Source organism: Tamandua tetradactyla, chromosome 14, assembly GCF_023851605.1.
Source record: "Tamandua tetradactyla isolate mTamTet1 chromosome 14, mTamTet1.pri, whole genome shotgun sequence".
Taxonomy (NCBI): Eukaryota; Metazoa; Chordata; class Mammalia; order Pilosa; family Myrmecophagidae; genus Tamandua; species Tamandua tetradactyla.
In genome coordinates, this window is record NC_135340.1 from 92,670,345 (window position 1) to 92,692,785 (window position 22,441).

The 22,441-nt window shown below is 47.2% G+C and overlaps 1 protein-coding gene and 1 pseudogene across 3 annotated transcripts in view; one reads left to right on the top strand and one right to left on the bottom strand.

Annotated features, from left to right (window-relative positions):
- The window catches only part of ARNT2 (aryl hydrocarbon receptor nuclear translocator 2), a 192,400-nt gene extending 179,168 nt beyond the window's left edge, over window positions 1-13,232 (bottom strand). For all 3 annotated transcript variants that reach the window (XM_077128517.1, XM_077128518.1, XM_077128516.1), the window contains exon 1: window positions 13,163-13,232. In XM_077128517.1, the coding sequence (XP_076984632.1) occupies window positions 13,163-13,193 (31 nt within the window). In that variant the 5' untranslated portion in view covers window positions 13,194-13,232. The remainder of the gene's footprint in view (window positions 1-13,162) is intronic.
- A 1,136-nt stretch (window positions 13,233-14,368) lies between these two features.
- On the top strand, window positions 14,369-21,976 carry LOC143655515 (PDZ and LIM domain protein 1 pseudogene; annotated as a pseudogene).
- Window positions 21,977-22,441: the final 465 nt, after the last annotated feature.

Sequence of the window (22,441 nt, forward strand, 5' to 3'; positions counted from 1 at the left end):
AAGGTTGGTATGGGCTATAGTTCCACAATGTTTCATTTTTGCTTCTAGCTGCTCCAAGACACTGGAGACCAAAAGAAGTATCAATAAAATGATTCAGCAGCCGTCCTCACTTGTAAATCCTTTCTTTTCTGTTATACTTCTCCTTCTCTTTAAATAACATATATACATGAAAGCAATACATTTCAAAGCACATTGCAACAATTAGTTGTAGAACAGATTTCAGAGTTTGATATGGGTTACAACTCCACAATTTTCAGTTTTTATTTCTAGCTGCTTTCAGGTACTGGAGGCTAAAAGAAATATGAGTATAATGAGTCAGCACTCATACTCATTTGTTAAACCCAACCTTGAAAGAGTGTCTTTTAAAAGTAACTTGGTAAGTTACTTGGTATCAGTGGCAGAGAGAGTTCAGAGTCGAGAGGCTACTCTGGAGGTTGCTCTTACGCAAGCTTCAGGTAGACCTTGCTACCTGTCATAACCTGCCAACCCCCAACCAGGACCATTCCAGCCAATCCTAAAGAACACCTAGGGCAATACATAAAATTCTATACGGGTTCCAGGCACTAGAGTAACTTTCCAGAAACCTACAACCTCCAGATGGGTCCCTGGTCCAGATAAGTCCTGAAACCTAGAGGGCCCAGCCTCTCCAGAAGATCAGATAGTTCCATCTCCCTACCCCATATTAGTGAAAGACCCTTCCCATGTCAAAAATTTAGAATTGCCGTAGTCCAAACAACTCCTAAAAAGGGATGGAAAGATCAAAGGTGATGGTGGAATTATACATAGAAGATAGGACTTAACAAATGCATATGAATGCTGAATCGTTGAATTGTTATTTCTTTTAATCTCCAGTATTTTAGAGCAGCTAGAAGTAAAAACCTAAAATTGTGGAATTGTAACCCATATAAAAGTCTGAAATATGCTCTACAAATAATTGTGGTACTGTGCTTTGAAATTTATAGCTTTTATGTATATATGTTATTTTTCACACACACAAAAAAGAAAAAAAGTCGATTGTGATGATAAAAAACTATTTAAGCCCTCTAGTCTCCCATGTTCTGGAGCAGCTAAAAGGATAAATATGAGAGGATGGTATGGTAGCTCATGACAAACTCTGGGATCTGTCCTGTTGAAGAGTGCTTTGAAAACTATTGCTTTTTCCTTTCTTTGCTTTGTATATATGTTATACTATATAACCAAAAAAGTTAAAAATTAATAAATTAAAAGTAACTTGGTGAGATAAAACATTACTTTTGTGATATTCTTACTCCCCCCTGCTCAAAAAAAAGCATAGCCCCAATATTATCATAAGGCAAATCAGACAAAACCACCAAACTGAGAGATATTCAAAAAATAACTGGCCAGGACTTCGCAAAAATTTACGACTGTGAAAGGCAAAAAAAAAAGACCCTTGATCAGAAAACACTGGGATTTTTGCTATGAAGGAGTTGGTGAAATATGAATAAGGCCTGTGGATTAGATAATACTATTATATTAATGCTAACTTTTGGTTAATCTTAGGAAATGTACATTGAGTATACAGAGGTAAATGCTGTCTGCCACTTTTTCTCAAGTGGTTCAGAAAAAAAGAGAGAAACCAATAAAGCAAATGTGGTAAGAAGCTAACAATTGGGGAATCTGGGTGATGGCTATACAAGAGTTCTTTGTAGTGTTCTTACAACTTTTCTGCAAGCCTGAAATTATTTCCAAATGAAAAATTACCAAAAATTCAAAAGTCACCTTGTAGTGTGGATACATTTCTTTTCATTGGCTTAGGACTGGGAGATCAAGTCACGAATTTGTGAAAAAAAAAAAAAAAAAGTTTAAGACCCAGTGACGTGTCAGGCACTGCGCAAAAGTGCTGGGGGTTACTGCAGTGAACAAAAGCCAGGGGCTTTCCCTAAAGCCCCTGGCTCCAAAGGGAAAATGCAGTAATTCAGAGGTTTCTGCCAAATCCCCATCTCCCTTGAATGACTAGACCAAATTCATAATCTCCTCCCAGCCTTCACCAAAATAAATAAATAAATAACCTCAAACCCTTCAGACTTCACCCCAGGCTGTTGCCCTCGGCAAACGGTGCTGGTTGCCGGGTCGCGATCCCTGCGGTGCCCTCCTCTCATCTCAACATCCAACCCTTCTCCTGCGCCCTGGAAGAGCCTCCGCAGTCCCCCACCCGGGCAGGTGTTTCCATCCTCAGACCTGCCTGCGCCAAGCGCGCCCTGACCACACCTCTGCGCCCCGCACTCGGTGGCTCCCTGCTGCATGGGGAAATTCAGACCCCCTTTCTCTCCCGGCGTGCATGTCAGCAATGGCCTCGTGTGGGTGGGCAGTTACGAAAACGCTGACTCTTCCATCGCACAGTAAGCCGCGCGACAGCGAAACCGCGCTTGCCATTGCACACCGTTTGCCCGCGCGCAGTCCGCATTCAATTAATACAGGTTTAATTAGGTGGATGGGCAATTAAAATAATTAATGTCTGGCTTGGGCCACTGAATGGAGCGGTGCCACTCACTGCCACGGGGGACTCGGGGGTGGGGCAGCCGATGGAGGAGGTGGGGGCGGATGGGAAAGATACCCAGAAGCAGCTGGAAATGGGGACCTAGACGGTGACTTAAGGGAAAGGCACTCGCTCTCGTCCCAAAATGGGCTGTGCCCCAAGACCCCTTTAGAATTCTTTCTTGACCAGAGGAAAGGTGCTGGCGGGGGTGGGGAGGGTCTACAAGCTCCTCTGCTCTCTACCTTACCATTTGCATAAAAGTGTCTCAAGGTGGCCTGATTTGGAGACTGGCCGCAACACAGGTGCAGCCACCTGTCTCACTCAGCGTCTTCCTCCTGCAGCAGTGAGCGCGGGGCTGGGGCTTGGGGAGGGGGGACGCTTGCTCAGGGAAGGTTGGATGAACCGAGTTGGAAGTTTTCTGGTGTGAAATGCTTTCGAAAGAAAAGAACACAGCTGTGATCCTTGATCACATTCATTTATTTTATTCTTTTGGGGACTTGGACTCCATCAAGCATATCAAATTATGGCAAATGATTCCAGACGATGCCTCATTTCAAATTGCTGATGTGAGAGAAACATCAATGCTGTTCTAAAAATAATAATAATTAAAAACTTCTCGCTGTTCTATTTCACATTTAAATGAACTTCCATCACAGATCTCGTAACTATCTCAAAAGTATCATCTATTTTTAAAACCGCTGTGTCTTTCTATGTTGAAGTGGGGGCCACAGGCCAGCCCCATGGTTCTCGGCCTGCCACACGTCCCTTCTGGAATTCCTGGGGTCCTCTGCCAACCGCCACAGCTGAGAAGCAGACAAGCGTCCAGACTGCACAGACCAGGGTTCCTCAATCTCACCACTGTTGACACTTGGGGGTGTCTGTCTCTGCCGTGGGGGGCTGCCCTGTGCACCGTGGGCATCCAGCAGCATCCTGGCCTCTGCTCAGGGGGTGCTACTCACCCCCATCTCAGCTGTGATAGCCACACTGGTCTCCAGATGTTTCAAACGTCCCCTGGGGGCAAAATGGCCCTGGCTGAGAAGCACTGCTGTGTGGACACCCAGGAGTTCTGCCGGCTGACCTGGTCAGAGCACTACCCAAGACATGTAACAGAAGCCATCTAGGTGTAGCTGTCAATACAAAGTGGGGGCACAGATTAGCTTCAAGTTTCTTGTTCCCTCAAAGTCTGCAACTTGGCTCATCTATTGGCGTCTACAGCGGCAAGCTCTTACCTTTCCTGACCTCTTCTCAGTCACATTTCGATTTCAGTGCTTTACCCTCAACTGCTGTTGCTGCAATTCTGCTCAAGGGAAAGCAGGCAGGATGCTGCCTGCCTCAGTAGGCAGAGAGCCTCTGAGTGCCCAAAGCAGGCCATTGCAGGGTCCAGTTATCACTTAACATATGGAAAACAGCTCTCCTCTCCTTTAGCCCCTCCTGCAAGGCCCTCAGTTGGTCTTGCTCCCAGAAGACCCTCCATCTATCCAACAAGCCCGATTTCAACGAGGGCCAACTGCCCTGGCATCTACCCCCAGCCCTGGATCTATTTCGCAGTCAATCTTTCTGCAGCTGGCCTGGATAGAAAGGTGCCCGGTTCCACCAGCAGCTACTCTTTACTTCTTTATGTTTGTAGAAGAAAAGCAGAGACGAAATCAAAAGCAAAACGGATTTACCTTCAGTTATTTAAAACCTCCTGAATCTGCATTTGAAGCAGGAATAATAAGCACAATCTGTGTAACACCACAAAATGCCCACAAAGACCACATATCACCTGGCCCCCTGCTCGCTAGGCCTGGAGAGGGCTCAGCTGACTTGTATGGCTGGGAACATGTGTAGTTCGAGTCAGGCAGGTACACTGACAGTCGATAGTAATGAAAGGTTTCTCAGCAAGCTGGTGGCCCTGCAGTTGGAGAAGGTGATTTGCTGGCCATGTTCCAGAGGTGGCCAGGGGTTCTAGTTTGCTAGCTGCCGGAATGCGATATACCAGAAACAGAATGGCTTTTAAAAGGGGAAATGTATTAAGTTGCAAGTCCACAGTTCTAAAGCCGTAAAAATGTCTCAGCTAAAGCAAAGCTATAGAAGTGTCCAATCTAAGGCATCCAGGGAAAGATACCTTGGTTCAAGAAGGCCAATGATGGGCGACGGTGGTGCAGTGGCAGAGTTCTCACCTGCCATGCCAGAGATGCAAGTTCGATTCCCAGTGCCTGCCCATCCAAAAAAATAAAAAAAGAAGGCTGATGATGTTCAGAGTTTCTCTCTCAACTGGAAAGGCACATGGGGCATACGGTGATGTCTGCCAGCTTTCTCTCCAGGGTTCTTGTTTCATGAAGCTCCCCCTGGGGCATTTTCCTTCTGCATCTCCAAAAGTCTCTGGCTGTGTGGCTTCTGTGATTCTCATCGCTCTCTCCGGGCTGTAAAAGAGCCAGGATCTCTAAAAGATCTCTCCCAAAAGGGTTCTCTTTTAAAGGGTTCCAGTAAACTAATCAAGACCCACCTGGAATGGGTGGAGTCACACCTCTATGGAAGCCATTTAATCAAAAGTTACCATCCACAACTGGGTGGGCCACATCTCCAAGGGAGCAACCAAAAAGCTCCCAGCCAGCAATATTGAATGAGGATTAAAGGACATGGCTTTTCTGGGGTCCACCACAGATTCAAACCAGCACATCAGGTAAGGGAGGCAGAGGAGGGAAACAATGGGGCATTCAGACGTAGCCCAGGTAGGCAGGGAGGAGGCTGGCCCAGGGTGACGTGGCACCTGGGCTCGAGTCTTTCCCTTCCACTTACACTCCAGGGCCTCCAGGTAAGTCTCTAAAGTTCTCTCTGAGTCTCACGTCAAAAATAAGGGCAAAGAGTGATTTAATCTTGTCATGGGGAAAGCTCTTCCAAGCCTGATGGCTATAGCAGAAACGATACAGAAACGATAGATTTAACTACGTAAAACCTAAATCTTCAGTAAGTTAAGAAAGAGCTTAAAATTGAGACACAAGCCCTGAACTGGAAAACATATTTGCAACAAGCATGTGACATGGAAAGTATTCCTATCATACTGTATTAAAAGAAATTACAAGTCAATAAAAAGAAGACGCGAAATCCAACAGAAAACTGGGCTAAGGACATCACAAAAGAAGAAATACAAAATGGCCAGTAATGACATAAAGAAGCTCAACCTCATCAGTACTACAAGAGATTTACATTAAAAAACAATGAGATCTTGTATTTGTCTAGCAAAATGCAAAAGTTACTTTTCTTAAAAATAGCTGATATTAGAAAGAAACTGTTGGCAGTGGCTCAGACTGGTTGAATCCAGGGTTTCTCAACCTCAGCAGCACTGACATCTTGGGCTGGACAGTCCTTTGCTTGGGACCTGTCTTGTGTACTGCAGGGTGTCTGCAGCGTCTCTCCCCTCTACCCACTGGCTGCTAGCAGCGCCTCCTTCCCAGCTGTGATGAAAGGACTCGACAGTGCCGAAGTCACCCTAATTGAGAACCACTGGTATAATCTTTGTGGGAAGGAATATAAAAAGCATATATACCATTTACCTGTTCAAATCCACTTCTAGGAAGTTACTCTAAGGAAATTATCGTATATTTACATGCAGGGATATGCATTATAATATGTATAATTCTGTATAATTCTGACAACTGGGAAACAGCATCAAATATTGTACGCCTAAATATGAGAGACTGAGTTAACAAATGATGACACAGCAGCCTCTCAGATATGTGTTCCTGGTAGGAAACATTGCTAATGAGAAAAATAAAAAAAAGGTAATAAAGTGTTCAGAGTGATTCTATGTTGATATACATACATTTATATATATACACAGACATATATAATATTTTATAATAGTGGGCAGAAGTGAATTAGTGGTTCTTAAAATATTTTTGAATTTTTCACAAATAACACGTACCTTAACTGTTGAGCATTTTCCCGAAAAACGGTCAAATTGGTATTGTCTTAGAATGCAAAGGGCCTCAGCTTCGAACTTGAGAGCCTGTGACATTCGATCGGACACATCCTCAGGATGTGACGCTATCTTCTGAGTTCCATGCCGACCACCCCTTTAGGCGGCTGAAGCACCAAGTCAGCCGAGACCCTGCCTTCTCCGTATCAGCTGGTAATGAGGAGTCCCCTCGCACAGACCAGGGCACTAAAGGAAGAGACAGCCGTAACGGGACTCTAACAAGGGATCTGGTGGGGATGGGTGGAAACCACCGCCGGCCCGTTTTTAGGCTGGTACCAGTCTGACCCACCCTCCTTCTGGGGAGAGGCATTATATGGGGCTCAGTCACCTTGGTTTGCCTGCCTCCAGGGCTGTTCACTTATCATAAAATCCAGAGGAACTGGTTTGGGTAGGGATTATCCTGGCAGGACTTTCAGATCAAAATCAGCTCCCACCAAACAAAAAACCAAAATCGAAATTAGACAGCTCTGGCTTTATTTTGTTTCAGAGACCCACAAACACAAGGCATGGGCTTGGTTTTCTTCAAGGCAGCCATGGACAAAGACAGAATCCAATTTCCTGGCATCTATACATTCATTCCTTACATGGCATCCGAGTGCCTGATGCCACAGGGAAAGAAAGATGCATCTCCTGCCCTCATGGGGCTTTGCAGCAGGCAGGAGGCCTGCTCCCGAGCAAATAACTGCACAATTCACCAGGTAATTTAGATTACCTAAGGGAAGCACTTCAAAAGCAAAGTACAGCCCAAGTATGGGCAGAATACATTACAGGGGCACTTTTCCTGGGTAAGCGGGTCAGAAGTGGTTTCCCAACAGAGTAAGGATTCAAGCTCAGGCCAGAAGGGGAAAAAAAAAAAGGTATTGGACAGGGAAATGGTTACAAGTGGAGGAAATGGTTACAATAGTCAGAGGTGGGGGAGGAGGGACAGGTAAGCTATTTAACATTCCAGGAAGAGGGTCCCAGGTAAGCAAAGACATCCAGCGGGAAGGTGCTTGACTAGAAATGGGAAATAATTTTTATTCATTAAACAAAAAGATCTGCGTGGTAACCCAGCCCAACAGCTGCAGATACCTTCCTACGAGTTTCCATCTGCACACCTCAGCACCGCCCTAAGCACTGTATTTCATTCCAGGGTAACCTAAACTACTGGACATTCCTTTCTGATGATACAGTCCAGCACAGATTTGATTATTATATATACAGGAAAATAAGCAGAGTAGTGCTTCTTGAAACAAGGCAGAAATCATCTCTCCATGGCCTTGTGTCTCAGTAAAGACAAGCAATAAAGCATTAAATGTACATATTACTTGGGAACTAAACTAATTTAGTCCAAGCACCCTACATTCTGTGATCCCTACCCCCCAGGAAAGGACTCTGGGTACCTGGTGAAAGGTTGGTTGGTTCACATCCCTTCTCATTTATTTCTCCAGCCCAGCTCCTCTCGGGCACACGCGTCCCACTGCCTGCGGATGGCAGTGTGAATGTGTCATGGCACCTCAACTCCTGTCCAGCAGTGAAGCCTCAAGCATGCACACTGGCACTATGTGTCCCTCTCTGCCCATCACCTCCAACCTTCCGGCTGCCAGAACAGCAAGCTGGGAGGCATCCTTGACTTCTCCCTCAGTGCCCTACCCCTACCCCTTACCAGAAAGTCTGGATAATTCTTCTCCAAAAACAGAGTCACTCTGCAGATGACCAAGCAGGACATGCCCCACCCAAGTACAAGGATGTGACCGCAATCCTGGCTTGTGCAACACGGCATTCCTGCCCCAAATTCTATCTCACGTCCATCTACTTCTCTTCACCTCTGCAGCCACCCTCCGACCCAAATCTCATCTAACTGGAGTCTTAGTTCTACCCTTGACCCCTCCAATCTGCTCTCCACTGAGCAGTCAGAGGGAACGTCTCTCCCTCCCCACCATCTTAACGACTTTTAAGTGTGCAATTCAGTGGCATTGATTACACTCACAATGTTGTGCTACCATCACCACTATCCATTACTGACACTCTTTTAGGACCCCAAACAGAAACTCTGTGCCTACCAAATAATAACTCCCCAGCTCCCACCCCTGCCCCCTGGACCCCGGTAACCTCTAATCTGCTTTCTGCCTCTATGGATGTGCTTATTTTAGATATTTTATATAAGTGGAATCATACAGTATTAATCCTTTTGCATTTGGCTTATTTCACTCAATTCAATGCTTTCAAGGTTTATGTTACAGAGTGCACGTATCTGTACTTTATTTCGTCTTATGGCTGAATCATCAGAAGGCACATCGTTAAGTGCAAGCCAGACTATCCCTCTCCACCACTCAAGAATGTCCACTGAAGCCCCTAACCCTTGAACTTGCCCAGCTCTTCCCCACCACAGGACCTCCACAGAGGCTTTCCCCATGAGCCCGGATGCTCCTTTGCATGTCGTTCTTCCTTTCTCAGACCTCAGCGTGAAGGTCAATTACCCTTTACTCAAGTGGCCGCTGCCTGTCCTCCCGCTTAAATTAGGTTCCTGGGCAGTTTCTCACAAAGGATTGTTTCTTCACAGCATTAACACACTTTATGACTAACACACGTGTGTAATTCTTTTATGACTATTTGACCCACTAGCTCTAAACAGCATGGCAGCAAGGACTGTACCTATTCTGTTCACCACTATATCCCCAGAATCTAGCACAGTGCCTGGCACATAGTAGTTGCTCAATAAACAGTGCCTGAAAGAGTGTAAACCTATCCTTTTCAGATAGTATTCCTTTCTTTTAACAGAAGCCAAAAGGCCAACAATTCATCTTTGGGCTCTCCAGCATTTGCCTAAAAGGCAAACTTTATAGCTCTTTGTTGAAAAGGAGACCATATGTTTTAGAAGCAGATGATCAGGCAGCAAAGTTGGCTTTTACTGTACAATATTTTATTGATTCTAAGATGCACATTTTAAATAACACTGAAATCAAGGAGCATTTTACAACCGATAGTATGTCAGTTTAATTGGTGTGGTTTTTTTTTCTAAGAGGTATATAAAATAATGATGCATCTTGAAAGTGATGGGCTCACAGGTTCAGCGAAATGCAGTATGTAAAGAAAGCTGATGTGCTTTCAGCTGGTCTGGGCTTCTGCCTCTGCTTAAAGCAATGCTGCCAGATAGCTGCAAGGACCACCAAGAGTTCTAAATGGGCCCCACATCCTGGGAGGCCTGGCTCTCTGCCTTCTATGATCCCATCCACAGGGCCAGATGGAAATGATCCTTCCTAAATTACCAAGAGAATCTACAGGCCAAAATCTCTGTCTTCCAAAGGTCCAGTGACTGGAGCCACCTCCACATCAGGCATCCCCTGGACCACATTATGTGACATAGACCTGACCAATGGTCATTCCATTCCACCTCTTGTTATAAAGGTAGCCTACTTACACCTCCCCTGCTGGACTCTGGACGCCCAGGGTCAAGGGGCATTCTTACTCATCTTTGCATCACCCCTGCACCCAGCAGAGAGCTCGGCAAGCCAAAGGTGTTCAATGTATTTGTTGAACTGGTTCAAATGTCCCTCCATCTCAGGCAATTTTCACAGAGAATCTTCCTGTACTCAACAGTCAATTCCAAATTAAAATGCCAAAGACTAGAAACCTGGAGGGGGGAGAAATCTGATCACTGATTTCAGGAAAACAGTAGAAATTCTAAATCTCTTTTAATTCCTAATGATTATTAGCTGAATTTGTACCCGATTCCCTCATGCTCCAATTACAAAAGATTAAGGTAGAACTGGAAAAACAATCCCCTTCCTAATTGCACCATTTCCTTCACAGATACCCTTCAGTGTGTGTAACTAATTCAAACCTTCACTATTTCATATAAATTGAAATGCTTAAGTATTATCCAAAAAGGTAGTGAAACAAACATCACACACACCACACACACACACACACACACACACACACACACACACACACACACACACACACGGGGCAGAAGCCTCCAGGACCCCATCCTCCAGTCTAGAGAACATACATCCCTGAGCAGAGAGAAGAGAAAAATCAGCCAGCGCAACAACCGCTGTCACCAGGGCAGGGGCCGGAACTAAGCCAGAGGTAAGACAGGTGTCACCGGCCAAAGGGGATAGGAACAAGACCCAGGACTGCCTTGGGAGAAACCAGGAGCCAAATCCTTCCTTCTCCGGAAGCGACGCCTGTAGAATGCTCCCCGAAAAGCTACGCAGGGGACCTAGGAGGGACAGACTGAAGATCCGGACCTGACTCACTTCACCCCATAACATGAGAGTGTAAGGACTGCAAGTTCATCAGTGACCCACTGCACACCGCAGGGAAAAGTAACTGCAGGTGGGCTGCTGCTGTGCGGTGGTCAGCTGGAAAAGGCAACGAATGGGTGGGGGTGGACAGACAATGGGCTGTGGCCTTTGTACCCGGGGCACATACTGGCAGCAGAATAAACGCTAGTATTTCCCAGTCCATTTGCCTGTGTTTACCAAGCTCTTATTTTCTGCAAAGCAACAACACCCAGGGAGCTATGCGAGGGCCAGGGGAAGAAAAGGAGTTCGCAGAAGCTTGCGTACCATGTCATGCCTGTAGAATCTGAAATCTCTCTTTGGCTCAGAACTTTGGCTTTATCCCTCCAGATTTAAACCCTTTCACCCAAAGATGAAGTTAGAGATTCAAATGGGGAAGAGGGACTCATCCCACAGACCTGAGTGTTAGGATCAGTGACCAGCAAAAGAAAAGATGATGGATAAGAAAAAAGGTGATCACCCCTGTTCAGCTATTCTCACCAGCACAAGTTTTCTGATGTCTGTCAACAAGAAAAGGCAGGGAAGTCAAGCAGGCCAGGTGTTTACAAACGATGCACTGCGCTGGCACCATTCAAGCCTCCCAGGGCCCAAGGCATCAGCATTCCTGTGTTCGGCGCCACCAGCTCAGCAGCCGCCCAATATTTAGTCCACATAGCTCATGGAACAATGTAATGGAAAAAACCAGTTTTAAACAGTGATGTAATGGTATATAAATTACATAAACTGCCTCTGAGATTTTATTCCTATTCCCAATATAAACCTATATTGGATTAAAATAGCTCACTTTAGCTTCTTTCACCTTTTCTAATTTCATCACATTTAAATCTATCAATTTGTCATTGATTTTTAAGTAGTTGAATGGATGGAAACTGCAGACATTGGGTGGAAGCAAACGGGCACAGATGTTTTCAAGCCAACCCTGTGCCCTCTCTGTGCTCTGGACAGGAGATTCCCTTAGCCGTCTCTCAGCAGGTCCTCATCAGGACTTGCTAGTTCTGTTCACGGAACCTCCTTCCTTGGGGTTAAGCAGGCTCCTCACCTCTGCTCCCCTTCACCCTGACCCCAGTTCTGCCCTTCTTCCCTGTTCCAGGGGCCACTGCTGACGCTGACCTCCCAGGGGTCACTTCAACCCGGCCTCCCCGCCCGGTGGTCTGCTTCCCTCCTCCGTGTTACCTACTTAGAGCTGATAAGCTTCCAGAAGAAAGCGACCACGTGACTTCCTTGTTCAAAACCAATGACGGCTTTCTTTAAAGTGGAAAAAGAGAGTCCATACTCCTTAGCCTGTCTTTCAAAGCCCTCTAAGCCCGGGCCACATCCAAGGCACTGCGAGCTAAAACCCACGGTTCCCTCTGAATTCTCAGGGCGCCAACCGCTCCTGACCAGGACGCGTGCTAAGGCAAGTCCACCATCACTTATGCTATCCCTTTCCCCCTGCAATGCCCCCGCAGCCCCTGACTCCAAAAAGCTAAACCTTCCGCTTCACCAAGGTCCAGCTTAAATGTCCAATCTCCAAAAACCCTTCCCCGGCCAGTTTACAGGGAAGGGATCCTTCCTTCCCAACTCTCTGTTGACTTTCTTGGCTAGGCATTGTGGCTCAAGGCTCTCCTGCTCTCCCCCTACCCCGACCAAGGGGTCCCTAAGGAGGCACCCCTGAGGACCTCTGCTGCATCTAGCCCCGGTGCCCCCACCACAGTACTCAGCGCACAACACTCCGGACTTGGCGGTGCCAGACGAGGCGTCCCCTCCCCGGGCACCCCGCGGTCAGCCCCGCACACCAGGTAGGCAGCAGTTCCCTACTAGCACCAAACCTCCCTTCCACGACTCCAACGCGACGGAAACACTCCCACTTGCCAAGGAACTCTTTCCATTTTCGAACTACCGGAGGGGGCACGGATGGCACAGACCGCACCTGGAGGGCAGCTCAGCCCCCGCCGGCAGGGCCCGAGCCCCGGCAGGGCTGGGGACGCCGCACGCCGTCATGACAGGCGGCGCCCGGGGATGCTCAGGGCACACCGGGTCCGGCGGCAAAGGGCACAGGGGCCCGGGCCGCGCGGGGAGTTCTGCCCTGTTGAATCCGAGCTCCAAACTTTTCCCTCCGTCAGCACCGCACCCGACCCGCCGCCGGCACCGCCCGATGCCCTGACGCCGGAAGAGCAAAATGCACGCGATGGGGGAGGCGGAGGGTGCTTTGGGCTCTTTCTGTTGTTGTTGTTGTTTCGGACCTTGCAGGGATCCCGGGATTCCGGTTCCCGAGGCCGCGGCCCCGGGCGCCCCCGCACCGGCGGGTGCAGGCGGGTGGGGGCGGCCAGGGAGGAGATGCTGCCGCGGCTGGTGCTGATGCTGCGCGCGCCGCGCCGAGCCACGGCCGCCGCCCCACCCCGCCGGGGCCGCTCGGGGCCCGGGGCCGCTACTCACCCGGAGGGTTGACCGCCGCCGGGGTGGCCATCTTGCTCGGGCAGGAGCGGCGCGCGCCGGGCGGGGGCGCGGGGAGGGGCGGCGCGAAGCCGGGGGCCCCCCGGGGCCGGGCGCGGCCGGCGCAGGCTCAGGCGCCGCCGCCTCGGCCACACAAAGGACGGCGCGGGCGGGCGAGCGCGGCGCCTCCTCCGGCCCTGCCCGCCGCCCCGCCCTCCTCCCCTCCCCTCCCCTCCTCCCCCCTCCTCCTCCCCTCCTCCCCCTCCTCCTCCTCCCGCCCGGCCTCCCCCTCCCCGGCCAGCTCTAGTCGCGCGGCGGGGGACACGCCGTCCGCAGCCCGGCCCGCCGCTCTCCCACCCGAGCCGTAGCACCGCGATACTTGCGGCTGCAGGCGGCGGGACCCCCTCCCCCTTCGCTCCTCCCCCCCGCGAAGACGGGGACCCCCTGCTGGCCCGGGGAGGCAGGCGGGCGGCCGCCCCCTCGGGCCCACGCGGGTGCTTGGGCCCGACGGGTCTGAGGACCAGGCGCCCCCGCCTCGCTTGCTTGGTCTAGGTTTGCGCAGTACACCCGCTCCCCGGGGTCCTGAACCCTTCACCGGGCAGCGAGGGGCGCCGCACCCCCGGCCAGGGGTCCAGGGCCGAGCGGGGGAGGGAGCAGCCCATTAAGATGCAGAGGGAAGTGGCGTCCTTAGAGACAGGCCGAGAGAAACAAAGCCGCCCCAGTGCTGCCCACTTAGCATGCCAGGACTGCGCCGCGCTGCCCCCGGGGCCAGAACCGAGGGCTGGATGCCCAAACGGAGGGCGCCCAGCACTCGGAGGCTCTTAAGGCCACGGGCACCTTAGAGGCCCCCGCGACGCAAAGCTCACGGTGCCACTCAGTGAGCAGGTGCACACGGAGGGAGCTGGGCCCGGGGAATTGTGAATGGCTTGGCCTTGGGGAAAGCGCCCACCTCTGCTTCCCTTCTCACTACGGACAGCCTTGGTGACTTACTGCTGATGACCTGGGGGTGTTGCAAGAGCCCTATTTACATGACCAAATAGAGAATTTACCAGATTTAAAAATATGATTGAATCTGCGCATGTTGGCCAAGTGAGGCTGCAGAGAGCACGGAGGGAATTATTTCTCTCCCAGACTCGAGGCTCTTAGGAAGAAAATGTCACCATGGGAGTGCCTGGTGAAGGTTAGATGGAAGAATAAATACATCGCACGATGGGGGCCCAGAAGGGCAAAGTGGACCCCGAAATGTAGACATGTTTGCAAAACATCAGACGGCCTTAAATCCTTCCAAAGAAGCATTTGTTCAGAGGTGGGGAAATAATGCTTCAGGTGTATTTTCAAATAAGGATATTCTTCCCAGAATATTCATCAAGGTAGAGCTCACTAACAGGTGCTTAGTGATATTCATTCGTGTATCAGTTCAACAAATGCTGAATGTCATCTGTGTCACATACGTGTTTGGCATACCGCAGAAAGAATGTCACGGGTTCTGCTTTCCAAGGGTTTCCAGTCTAGGGAAGGGATGCAGACTGGTAAAATATGGTATCTGCACTCCAGAAGCGCACAGCTGCCTTGGGGCATAGAAAACACCATTTCCAGCGTGTTGTCACTGCTGAATAAATGAGGGCAAAGAAGAGGCAGAGTGATAAGGGAAAATAAAAACTAGACTTTGAAGAAATGAGTGGGATGTGCAGAAGGGAAAAAGAGAAGATTTTTTCAAATAAAGAGTCAAGTATAAGTTCAAAATATGTCCTGGCAATGGGGAAGACCAGGCCCAGACAGAGATAAGAAAGAAATAGAGTTCATTCCAGATGTCAGCTGGGACTCCTTTCCTCGTATAAAAGGAGACTGTCCTTGATTTCCCCAACATCAAGCCAAGTGAGAACTCAGCCTCTCTTCTGCATACCCCAAAGGACATCACACTCGAACACTCAGTTAACCCATGCACTTGGTTAATGCCCAACGTTTACCTGACTGAAGATTTCTTAAGTAAGGGTAAGAAAAAGCTCACCTCACTCCACAACAAATGAGGTGAATAGCTATCTTAGACATCCCTTCGTCCCTTCTCGGCCCTGTTCCCCACAGGCAGTACTGTCTCTGATGGCTAATCCACACACACAGAATCCAGCCTCTATTAGTAAATAATAGATATGTCTGAATTTTATCAGAGAAGAAGATGTTTCATCTACTTCCTCAAACCATGCACCTCAGAGGTGAAAGGACCTTTGGCATTACCCAGGTTGACCCCCTGAGTTTGCAAATAAGGGAACTGAGGCTCAGGTAGAGACAAGAGTTTCCCTAAGTGACACAGCTCAATAGCAGGACAAGTTTTAGAAAGGGTCACCCATAACGCTGGGATGTGGTGGCCAAGGGGTAGGAGGGTGAGAAGGGATAGGGGAATGGGTGATTTGGGCCCCTACCTGCTCTGCCTAATCTCTTGGAGTCAAATAGTTTAAATACCCAGAAACATCAATTGTGTATGAGAGCTCCACTTAAGTAAACAGTCTGAAATGGAGCGGTTAGTCATTGTTGAATACTGAGTGGCGTTTACACAATGCAGTGGTCTCGTGCTAATTGGGAGGGTTAGTAGACTGTGACCAGTGAACAGCTCAGAAATTCCACTCAACCTTTAAACAACCTAGAACTCTTTTAAATTCCAAAGGAGGCTGGTGAATTTGAAGCTGAGATTTGCATTAAAAAAACAAAAAATGAATGCAGACTGACTGGGTCCATAACACACAGTTCTGGACAGTCTTCCCCAAAATGGCCAGGGTTTGCCAGTTCCAGTGCTAACAAATTCCAGGGCCCCAGAGCCTTGTTTTGTTTTAACCTGGTGGTGGTAAGCAATCACCCCAATTCTGCTTTATGTCCCTTTGAGTCTCAATGCTAGAGAAAAAGGACCTCTACATGTTATGTATTATGATCAAAGGAATTTTTATCTTATTTTTTACTTTACCTTATAATGGCAAGAAACGAGGGGTGGAAGCATGAACTGCTGTGGATGAAGAGAGCAAGGTGGGACGATTAATGAGCTGCCATATCATAAGCACACCCTTTTCTCTCTGTCTTATAGTCCTGTGTGTCTCCTCTCCATGCCTCCTTACTCCGCCACTCTTTTTTTTTTTATTAATTAAAGAAAAAAAACGAAATTAACCCAACATTTAGAAATCATTCCATTCTACATATGCAATCAGTAATTCTTAATATCATCACATAGATGCATGATCATCGTTTCTTAGTACATTTGCATCGATTTAGAAGAACTAGCAAAACAACCGAAAAAGATATAGAATGTTAATATAGAGAAAAAAATAAAAATAATAATAGTAGTACAAAAAAAAAAGACAAACAAACAGACAGAAAAAAAAAAACCTATAGCTCAGATGCAGCTTCATTCAGTGTTTTAACATGATTACTTACAATTAGGCATTATTGTGCTGTCCATTTTTGAGTTTTTGTATCTAGTCCTGTTGCACAGTCTGTATCCCTTCAGCTCCAATCACCCATTATCTTACCCTGTTTCTAACTCCTGCTGGACTCTGTTACCAAGGACATATCCCAAGTTTATTCTCGAATGTCGGTTCACATCAGTGGGACCATACAGTATTTGTCCTTTAGTTTTTGGCTAGACTCACTCAGCATAATGTTCTCTAGGTGCATCCATGTTATTACATGCTTCATAAGTTTATTCTGTCTTAAAGCTGCATAATATTCCATCGTATGTATATACCACAGTTTGCTTAGCCACTCGTCTGTTGATGGAGATTTTGGCTGTTTCCATCTCTTTGCAATTGTAAATAACGCTGCTATAAACATTGGTGTGCAAATGTCCGTTTGTGTCTTTGCCCTTAATCCTTTGAGTAGATACCCAGCAATGGTATTGCTGGGTCGTATGGCAATTCTATATTCAGCTTTTGAGGAACCGCCAAACTGCCTTCCACAGTGGTTGCACCATTTGACATTCCCATCAACAGTGGATAAGTGTGCCTCTTTCTCCGCATCCTCTCCAGCACTTGTCATTTTCTGTTTTGTTGATAATGGCCATTCTGGTGGGTGTGAGATGATATCTCATTGTGGTTTTGATTTGCATTTCTCTAATGGCCAGGGACATTGAGCATCTCTTCATGTGCCTTTTGGCCATTTGTATTTCCTCTTCTGGTAGGTGTCTGTTCAAGTCTTTTTCCCATTTTGTAATTGGGTTGGCTGTCTTTTTGTGGTTGAGATGAACAATCTCTTTATAAATTCTGGATACTAGACCTTTATCTGATATGTCATTTCCAAATATTGTCTCCCATTGTGTAGGCTGTCTTTCTACTTTCTTGATGAAGTTCTTTGATGCACAGAAGTGTTTAATTTTGAAGAGCTCCCATTTATTTATTTCCTTCTTCAGTGCTCTTGCTTTAGGTTTAAGGTCCATAAAACTGCCTCCAATTGTAAGTTTCATAAGATATCTCCCTACATTTTCCTCTAACTGTTTTATGGTCTTAGACCTAATGTTTAGATCTTTGATCCATTTTGAGTTAACTTTTGTATAGGGTGTGAGATACGGGTCTTCTTTCATTCTTTTGCATATGGATATCCAGTTCTCTAGGCACCATTTATTGAAGAGACTGCTCTGTCCCAGGTGAGTTGGCTTGACTGCCTTATCAAAGATCAAATGTCCATAGATGAGAGGGTCTATATCTGAGCACTCTATTCGATTCCATTGGTCGATATATCTATCTTTATGCCAATACCATGCTGTTTTGACCACTGTGGCTTCATAATATGCCTTAAAGTCAGGCAGCGCGAGACCTCCAGATTCGTTTTTTTTCCTCAAGATGTTTTTAGCAATTCGGGGCACCCTGCCCTTCCAGATAAATTTGCTTATTGGTTTTTCTATTTCTGAAAAATAAGTTGTTGGGATTTTGATTGGTATTGCATTGAATCTGTAGATCAATTTAGGTAGGATTGACATCTTAACTATATTTAGTCTTCCAATCCATGAACACGGTATGCCCTTCCATCTATTTAGGTCTTCTGTGATTTCTTTTAGCAGTTTTTTGTAGTTTTCTTTATATAGGTTTTTTGTCTCTTTAGTTAAATTTATTCCTAGGTATTTTATTCTTTTAGTTGCAATTGTAAATGGGATTCGTTTCTTGCTTTCCCCCTCAGCTTGTTCATTACTAGTGTATAGAAATCATGAAATATCTTTTCCCAACGTTTCACTTTCAATCTATGTTTATTTTTGGGTCTAAGATGTGTTTCCTGTAGACAGCATATAGAAGGATCCTGTTTTTTAATCCATTCTGCCAGTCTATGTCTTTTGATTGGGGAATTCAGTCCATTAACATTTGGTGTTATTACTGTTTGGATAATATTTTCCTCTACCATTTTGCCTTTTGTATTATATATATATATCATATCTAATTTTCCTTCTTTCTACAGTCTTCTCCACACCTCTCTCTTCTGTCTTTTCGTATCTGACTCTAGTGCTCCCTTTAGTATTTCTTGCAGAGCTGGTCTCTTGGTCACAAATTCTCTCAGTGACTTTTTGTCTGAGAATGTTTTAATTTCTCCCTCATTTTTGAAGGACAATTTTGCTGGATATAGGAGTCTTGGTTGGCAGTTTTTCTCTTTTAGTAATTTAAATATATCATCCCACTGTCTTCTAGCTTCCATGGTTTCTGCTGAGAAATCTACATATAGTCTTATTGGGTTTCCCTTGTATGTGATGGATTGTTTTTCTCTTGCTGCTTTCAGGATCCTCTCTTTCTCTTTGACCTCTGACATTCTAACTAGTAAGTGTCTTGGAGAATGCCTATTTGGGTCTATTCTCTTTGGGGTGCACTGCACTTCATGGATCTGTAATTTTAGGTCTTTCATAAGAGTTGGGAAATTTTCAGTGATAATTTCTTCCATTACTTTTTCTCCTCCTTTTCCCTTCTCTTCTCCTTCTGGGACACCCACAACACGTATATTTGTGCAGTTCAAATTGTCCTTGAGTTCCCTGATCCCCTGTTCAAATTTTTCCATTCTTTTCCCTATAGTTTCTGTTTCTTTTTGAAATTCAGATGTTCCATCCTCCAAATCACTAATTCTATCTTCTGTCTCTTTAAATCTATCATTTTATGTATCCATTGTTTTTTCCATCTTTTCTACTTTATCCTTCACTTCCATAAGCTCTGTGATTTGTTTTTTCAGTTTTTCTATTTCTTCTTTTTGTTCAGCCCATGTCTTCTTCATGTCCTCCCTCAATTTATCGATTTCGTTTTTGAAGAGGTTTTCCATTTCTGTTTGTATATTCAGCATTAGTTGTCCCAGCTCCTGTATCTCATTTGAACTGTTGGTTTGTTCCTTTGACTGGGCCATATTTTCAATTTTCTGAGCGTGATCCGTTATCTTCTGCTGGCGTCTGGGCATTTAGTCAGATTTCCCTGGGTGTTGGACCCAACAGTTTGAAAGATTTTTCTGTGAAATCTCTGGGTTCTGTTTTTCTTATCCTGCCCAATAGGTGGCGCTCGTGGCACACATTTGCCTGCGGATCCCACCAGTAAAAGGTGCTGTGGGTCCTTTAACTTTGGAAAACTCTCGCCCTGAGGGAGGTTCGCCAGCCAAAGTGGCTTGGAAGAGTGCCAGCTGGCCCGGGGATCCGAACGCGGGGAGGGTCGCCGGCCACCGCGGCCCGGGAGAGCGCCCGTCTGAATCTCCTAGTCGGCCCGGGGCGCCAAGCGTGGCGGGAGGGCGCCAGCCGCTGCAGCCCGGGAGAGTGCACTGTTCCCAGCCGGACCGGGGAGTCACTTGTTTGGAAGGGACCCCAGTCACCGTTCTCCGCAGCCTGGGGATTTCCGATCCAATTCTCCCAGTTGGTCCGGGGGGCCATGCATGGGGGGGGCAATAGCCGCTGCGGCTTGAGGAGACTGCCTGCCCAATTCTGCCAGCCGGCCCGGGAAGGAGGAAGGGGCTTGCCCCGCCTGGGGAAGCCCGCGCCCCTCGGCGATCTCACTGGAGCGGGTTCTCTCAGCCAGTCAGCCATTCCAGGATGGGGTACACTGTCTTTTTGATTTCTGTCGTGGCTCCGGGAGCTGTTCTGTATCGTTTCTACTCCCCTAGTAGCTGTTCTGGAGGAGAAACTAAGATCCGCGCGTCTTACTAAACCGCCATCTTCTCTGGAAGTCACGCCACTCTTTTTTATTTCTTTCTCTTCATTGTAGAGAGAAGCTTGGAGGTCTTTGTTATTCCCACCCCTACCTCCTTATCTTTACACACAGGCAAGAGGTGCCCACAGTCCATATCTGGCCATGCCCGCACCCCATCCACCTTTTGCCATCACGTCCTTCCGTAACACTCAGAATTTGAAGTAGACAAGATCCTAGTTGTATGTAAAAGATGTAAGCACTGGCCTCTGAATCAGAAGCCCTGGGACAGGTTTTGCTGCCATCAGTAACTTAGTGTGTTCCCACTGGAACTTAAGCCTCTCAAAGTCTCACTTTTCCCATCTGTAAAATGGGCATGATGTCATGTACTCTGCTGAGTTATAATGAAAATTAAACTGAATGAGGTTATGTATACTCTATATGCTGTAGAGACCTGAAAATACTCTTCTGATTGTATCACAAAGAAGAGAAGAAATCGTGATAAATCCCTGCCCAAGAGCTGTAGGAAAGGGATATTCATCGTATTTTATCTTCACGGAGAGTGACAAGAAGAGAGAAGCGAGGACTTTAGGGGGGCAAAGACTTCAAACAGTCTCTCGCCATTTCTGGGGTCCTTCCCAGACACGAGGCAGGTATCACTAATTCATGTATGTGAGATGTTATCACAGCCATCAGTGGGGAAACTACTAGCAATAAGACACACTTGGAAGCACTGAACAAAATCAAGGGATGCACAGACAGCATGACTCTTATGGGAGCCGGATCTGAAACATAAAATCTGGTCTCCTCTGAAGAAAGAGGAAGGGAAACAAGGTCCATACAAGGTGAATTTAGCTTCTGAACTCCAGAAGTCCTGCACCTAGGAAGTCCACAACCAAAATGCCATAAGTGCCTCACCTGCCTCCAGGACTGCCCCCAGGGGCATTGCAGACCAATTCAACAGCCCAGATGGCCTCCACTCTTCTGAGAGCACCTCTAACTGCAACCACACCTTGGAATCACAGACTGAAGCCAGCAGGGAGGAGACCAATAGCAGATCCTTAGACCATCTCACTCTCCAAGTGGCCTCATCATAGACCAAGAATCTTGGGTTTACAAGATGCTTCAGGAGAAACAGGAGTTGAATGAGCCCCCAAAGCTGTCCACTTCCTTCCTGGTTTTGCAGGAAATTCTGGAGTCTCAGGAGAAAGGGGATCCCAACAAGCCCTCAGGATTCAGAAGTGTTAAGCTCGGTCACCAAAGTGGCTGCATTAATTGGTAAGGCTCAAAAGTTGCCCATGTGCAACAAGTGTGGCCCCGGCATTGTCAGCGTCTTTGTGAAGCTACAAGGATGGGCATCGCCACCCAGTGTTACGTGTGCATCAACTGTGGCACTCACCTGAAACAGAAGGGCCATTTCTTTGAGGAGTGTTAAAGCTACCGTGGAAAGCATGTGCAGGAGCGGGTCACATCACCCAAGGGCTGTGAGAATGTCACCGTGTTCCCCATTGAACCAGCTCTGATTGCACTCACCACTGTTCTTCTGCCAGTCCCTACGCCAGCTTATCCTCTAAATGTGCTGGCCCTCTGCTCTCTTGAAAGCTCTGTGCTTACCTTGGTTTTATCCCTGTTCGTTAAACATCGAGTCCCCCAGCCTCTGCTAAATGACTCACCCCGGCTGTGTGGTGCCCGCTTGCACAACTAACAGGAGATTGTTTTTCTTGGTCTGCTGTTGCGTGCATCATCATGTGTGCTGGTTTGAAAGGCTGTACGCCCCCTAGAAAAGCCAAGTTTTAATCAAATCCCATTTCATAAAACTAGAATAGTCCCCTATTCAATACTGTATGTTTGCAACTGTAATCAGATCATCTCCCTGGATGATGTGATTTAGTCAAGAGTGGTTGTTAAGCTGGATTAGGTGACGACATGTCTCCACCCATTTGGGTGCAGTCCTATGAAAGAGGAAACATTTTGGAGAGTGGAGATTCAGAGAGAGCTGAGAAGAACGACATAGCCACGAGAGCAGAGCCCACCAGCCAGTGACCTTTGGAGATGAAGAAGGAAAACGCCTCCCGCAGAGCTTCATGAAACAGGAAGCCAGGAGAGAAAGTAGCAGATGACGCCTTGCTCACCATGTGCTCTTCCAGCCAAGAGAGAAACTGCGACTGTG